General features: G+C 32.0%; 1 protein-coding gene across 1 annotated transcript; it reads right to left on the bottom strand.

Annotated features, from left to right (window-relative positions):
* Positions 1-4,230: 4,230 nt before the first annotated feature.
* LOC149537162 (NDR1/HIN1-like protein 13) lies at positions 4,231-5,091 on the bottom strand. The gene has a single exon (XM_089806987.1). It carries the CDS (start codon positions 5,057-5,059, stop codon positions 4,316-4,318), a length of 744 nt encoding a protein of 247 aa, XP_089663113.1. The 5' UTR covers positions 5,060-5,091; the 3' UTR covers positions 4,231-4,315.
* Positions 5,092-6,378: the final 1,287 nt, after the last annotated feature.

Below are 6,378 nucleotides of genomic sequence, written 5' to 3' on the forward strand. Positions count from 1 at the left end.
TAAATCCAAATGCAAATTTTATGTTAATGAGAAATTGGGTTAAGGCTCCAGTCGAAGCAATTGGGACTTATCATTTTGATATGTTTCAGACTCTTTATGTTCCTTCTGTTTCTAGGAATTTAATATCCTTGTCTAAACTTGATATTGATGGTTACTCTTTTTAATTTAGGAATAAAAGTTCTAGTTTTTTTAAGAGTACCTCTTTTGTTTGTTTGGGTATTCTTTGTGATGGTTTGTACAAATTAAAACTTGATAATCAAATTTCTGAAACTATTCTTATCCCACATCATAATATTGGTACTAAATATAGTCTCATGAATGAAAATTGCTCACACTTGTGGCATAAATTTCTCTTGAACCTAGATTTTTTTGATTTTGGGGTCTCTGTGGATTGTATTAAGGGAAAACAAACCAAACACACCAAGAAGGATGCCACAAGAAGTATAAAGCTTCTTGAGATTATTCATATAGGCATTTTTGGGCCTTTTGACGATCAATCTTTTGGTGGAGAAAATTAATTTATCACCTTTATAAATGATTTCTCATGTTATAGTTATATCTATTTGCTGCATGATTATCTCAACCAATGGATTCCCTTGATGTATACATTATTGAGGTTGAAAGGAAATTAGATAGAAAGGTGAAAATCATTTGATCTAATAGAGGTGGTAAATATTATGGAAAGTATGGTGAATTAGGGCAGTGCTCTGGCCAATTTGCTAAACTCCTTGAACAACATGACATATGTGCATAGTATACTATGTCTGGAACACCATAGCAGAATGGTGTAGTTGAAAGGCACAATACTACTTTAATGGATATGGTTTGGAGTATGTTAAGTAATTCCAAATTACCCATGTCATTGTGGATGTACGCTCTTAAGACCACAATATATTTATTAAATCAAGTTCCTAGTAAGTTAGTTCCAAAGACCCATTTTGAACTGTGGATAGGAAGGAAACCAATTTAAGACACCTATATGTTTGGGATTGTCCATCAAAGGTTAGAGTGTATAATTTGCATGAAAATAAATTGGATTTTAGAATGCATAGTGGTTAATTTATTGGTTACCCAAAAAAGTCAAAGGGTATAGATTTTATTGTCCTCATCACAGTACAATAATTGTAGAGACTGGTAAAGCCCACTTCATTGAAATGGTGAAGTTAGTGGGATTGATAAATCACAAAGTGTGGTTATCCAAGAAGTTAGGGTCCATGCCTTGGTACCTATGGCTTCAAAGGAAATTTTTGTTCCTACAAATTTTGAACAACCTGACAACATTGAACAACAAATTAATGAACCAACCACCACTCTATAATGAGACTTTCATCCACAAACCAATAATAGAAGAATCACCAATGGTAGAAGAACCACCAATAGTAGCATTAAGAAGGTCTCAAAAGGAAAGGAGGCATCTTGTTTCGAATGATTATGTGGTTTATCTACAAGAATCAGGGACTTGTAAGGATTTGATTTCATTTTCACAAGCCATAGAAAGTGGTGATTCTACTAAAATGATTGATACCGTGAGTGATGAATTGAAATCAATGGACTAGAATGAAGTCTAGGATTTTGTTGAATTTCCCAAAGGATACAAGAAAATTGGTTACAAATGGATCTTTAAGACCAAACATGACTCTAAGGGAAATATTGAAGAAGATAAAAATAACCTTGTGGCCAAAGATTTCACTCAGAAAGGAGGTATAGATTATAAAGAGACTTTCTCTCTTATATCCAAGAAAGACTCACTCAGAATCATCATGGCATTGGTAGCTCATTATGATTTGGAGTTGCACCAAATAGATGTGAAAAATCCTTTTCTGAATGGGAGTTTAGAGGAAGAAGTTCATAAACAACAAGTGTCAATTGAAAATATAAGCACATTACTTATGGTTGTAGATCCATTGACAAAAGGATCACCACCAAAAATATTTAAGGAACATGCCAATAGAATGGGTATTGAACATAACACATAACATATGTTATTTTTATGTAATGGATTGCATTATGTTATTGCCACTTTGAGATCTTTATAAAGATATTTCTAATTGATAAGTCCTATTTTTAGATATGTACATACATATATGAGAATGAGTGTGATGATAGGAATAGTCTCCTCTCTGACAAGGGACATTGTTGCTGGACCTTATGAATACACTTCTTATTTATAGACTAAATGAAATAGGTTACTAGCGTTGTGGTACATGGAAGGGGCTATGTTTCTTTATTGAAATGGAACCACCATGACTCACATTAGTGGGTTGTTTAATTATAGGATTATGGTGATCAACTAAAAGTTAAGATGGATATTATTTATAGTGCACCTAATGAATAGCTTATCAAATTCTAACGTTAAGTTATCATATGTGCCAAGTGGGAGAATGCAAGATTAATTTTTATTTAATTTCAATGGCCCACATGAAGTGGCACATGTGATAGGCAGTTACAATTTTTTAAAGGTATCTCATATCTTTCGTATATCTTATTGATCAATTGGAAGAGTAGTTTCCAAAACTTCCACTTTGATGGGCAAATGGAGTATAACTATTTTGGAAAACCAATCCTCTCTCCACCTATAAAATGATCTTTTAGAATACCATCCTATGATGTTTGAAAAGAATTTATCTGTAAAGGGGTAAGAGAAAGAAACTATTTTTCATCTCATTCAAGCATTTGAGAAATAGTTAAAATTTACTGCACTAATCACTTCCATATTTCTGCACTAATGGATCTAGGTAATTAATGTTTTCACGATTATTTCATTTTTGCATTATGATATACATGTGAAAATCATGATAGTTTTAGGTCTTGAGATTATAGCAAATGTAAATTACATAATGTTAATCTAATATTTTATTTACAGGTGGAACCAAATGTGAAGTTTTGAGACCAATACTTACGCATGAGTGATTTGATCATAGAATAGTTGACCAGACCTTTGGAGGTTGTTTTCATGATTGAACTAGACAATGTTGAGTTTCTTCTTTAATAAGAGTGAGGAACTTATAATGATTCATATTTCTTTTAACTAAGTTATATTCTCTATTATAAATGAAAAGTTTAGAACATGAAAACATATGAAATAGTGAAATTATAATTTTTTTTTGAAAAAAAATGTAAACATATATTCTCTACTATAAATGAAAAGTTCAGGATGATGTATGCAAGCATATTTCACCATTCATCACCTTACATGGACCAATAATAGTATTCAAGAAACCAGTTTTATTGCAAGAATATAAGTTTATATTAAGCTCTTTAGTCATTATAGTTTTAGCAATTCACATCTTCAAGTGAGCTCTATATTTAGATCCATGTCAATACTGTATATAGAAGGGTTTCCAAGACGAACTTGTTCAAAATTAATATTTTTTATATTTAAACAATGACATGCTATGATATTGAGCCCTTAAGTAATAGAAAGCTAAAGAGAAAGTGACAATTACTATAGTTATGTAGAGATTTTTTTCATTCCTTTATCATGGAAGAAATACATATCTAATATACTTTCTAGAGGCCCTTAATATATGGAAAGAGCTAGCCAAATCCTTAAAAGTGGTTCCTTATATTTGATAATTCAATTTTACCAATGTTAGCTCAAATTATTGAACCCTATATTGATTACTTAGAAGATGAGGTTTTGTCTTTTGTAAATTATTTTTAATTTATTCTATTAATAATTCTATTAGTAAAAAAAAGTATAATAGATAGTGGGCATTAACTTTAGAAACATTTTATAAATTAGATTATATATTTCAAAAATTTCCTTCTTACTCTCTACAATCTAGTGTACTCATTTTCTTACTTCATTTTCAAAGATTTCTAACTTATCTACTATGAATACTAAAATTTTGTACAAGACTTCTCTCTAATATTAGTAGCCTAGCATAATTAAAGAACTAGTGTACTCATTTTCTTACTTCATTTTCAAAGATTTCTAACTTATCTACTATGACTACTAAAATTTTGTACAAGACTTCTCTCTAATATTAGTAGCCTAGCATAATTAAAGAAATTTAGATAAATGATATTCATATCAAGGAAGAAATATCTCTAAGAACAATTTTGTTAACTTATTCACAATATTATTTATAGATGTATATTTTTATAGAATCTAAAATTCATCATGAAATCTTGAATATAATTTGATTTTGATAAACAAAGTTAAAATGCTCCAACACTAAATCCTCACTGAATAAATTGTGATGGCAAATGATTACACAACCAATATTATTAGCACTGAACTGTCCTCAATTAAATGATTTAGATGATTCCAGTTTTAAAAGAATTACAAATTTTAAAAAAAACCGCAAGCTCAGAAAACATTTTTCTTGACCTTGCAACTCACGCTTTGAATCTGAGAGCTCTGATCAGGAGACAACCCACTCATCACAACACTGCAACGCACACGTACAGCCATCTTTGGTAACTTCAACAATCCTGCTTTGATCCTCACTGGCATGTCAATATGAACCTCCAAAGGCACCATGTCCTCCTTTTCTACATTCACAAGACCCAAATAACGCTCTTGGGAGAAGGGAACATCAGACCCACTGAGAGTAGCCTCCAAAAGAGTCACATTCCCATGGCCCTGATAAAACCCTGCAAATCTTCCATAACACAACTGTACGCCAGAATAGCTAAAACCCAAACTATTATCTTCCTCGTAATATATCCCAAGTTTGCTGTTACCATTCTTAGCAAGGACTGCGATATGAAACTCCGAACTGATCAGTCCTGAATCTCTACTAAAGTTGAGGCTTCTGGTGTCTAATCTCTCAACAGAATAGGCTGGAATGCGGGGGCTGAATACCAAGTAGAGAATACCAACAATTATCAATAACATCACAACAGTCAACAAAAGTGAGCCAACAAACCAGGCGAAGCAACAACAGAAGGAACAGCCTCTCCTCTTGGGACTTTTCCGGCCATGGTGGTTATAATTTGATGAGGAGGGAGGCTGCCTGAGAATCTGGTCCTTTGGAAACTCTATCACCACTGAACGAGACGTTTCTTCGTTGATATCTTTCTTGGGATGAACTTTTGCGTTGTCTGCCATTTCAAAAGCTGGAATGATCACAGAAAACAAAAGAATTCGAGGGAAAAATAACAGAAGAAGGTATGTGGAAAGGCAAGTATTGAGAGAGAATTTGTATTGGTATTTGACGCTGTGAATGTGATCATGACACGGGGATTTGAGTTGTGTGCAGGGTGTAAAATCGCGTATGAAGGAGTCAAATATGAATACATGTGAGAACGTGAGGACAAAACGTCCGGCTGAAAGATTTGTGCCTCCAAGCGCGTTGTCCTAAGGGCAGGAGGCAGGGATAAATTATAAAGTTTATTTAATTGTTTTTTTAATAAAACTTGGCATGAAAGTTGTATTGTCGTATTGGAGCTCTTTTGATTGTGGTAGGAATAAAGTTAAAATTTGATTGTTTGCTCAAAGTTATCTGGGATAAGGAGGGGGAGGGGTCACATAGGTTGGATTTTGAATGATACTTAGTGTCTTGTTATATTGGATTTCTAAGATGTTCGTTCTATTATAATATTGGATATCTCTTCATTATGTTTGGATTGAGTCTTTGATGGTTGTTGAGAGATTCTTTGTGTTGGGGAGGAGTGTTCAGATAAGATATTTCGAAACAAATTCAAATTGAGATTATGGAGAGTAGTTGAGGAGTTGAATTAATAAGTATGTTGATGCTATGATAAATTTGTGGGGTACAATCTTTGGTAATGACAAATGAATTGATAGCTTGGGTTTGGAAGGAGTTTCTAAAAACATCTTAGGTATGCTAACTGTTGATATTGTTTCTCACTCTTTCATACAAGTGTATTATTGAGGAGAGAAGGGATATACTTGTACTTTCTTCTTTTTTAAAACTAGTATATTGATATTATAAAATATATAAAAGAATATTAAAGAATATTATTTTAAAAGAATATGTATGATAAGGAAATAACCTTCCTATATACCCATTTATGTCAAAAAGGTTAAATAAAATAGAGTTGATTGAAGATATAATATAAAACCTAATAAAATAATCTACACGAACAAATCATATACTAAGATCAATCAGTGAAAAATTAGAATTGTGATTTTTTATCCTTCAAATTTTTTTTTTAATGGTGATTGAATGGTTGCATGAGAAATATAAATATATTTAGATTTAAAGCCTCATAATCATAAATCATATGTTGAGATCCTAAGAAATGATGGAACAAAGATTCAAGATCACAATAAATAGTGACTACGACTTTATTTTTTCTCAATAATTTTATATTTGTTGTAGTCAAGAGTGTTCAGATTTGTCCCAAACTTTAAATTTGAAAGTACATGTGTGAGGACTTATAATGGGCTGAGATTTGCAAATA

This window comes from Cupressus sempervirens, chromosome 10, assembly GCF_028749045.1.
Source record: "Cupressus sempervirens isolate cs-2001-9-10 chromosome 10, ASM2874904v1, whole genome shotgun sequence".
Lineage (NCBI taxonomy): Eukaryota > Viridiplantae > Streptophyta > Pinopsida > Cupressales > Cupressaceae > Cupressus > Cupressus sempervirens.

Excerpts from the sequence above, each read along its gene's own strand:
- LOC149537162 (XM_089806987.1), bottom strand. The coding sequence starts at position 5,059 with ATGGCAGACAACGCAAAAGTTCATCCCAAGAAAGATATCAACGAAGAA.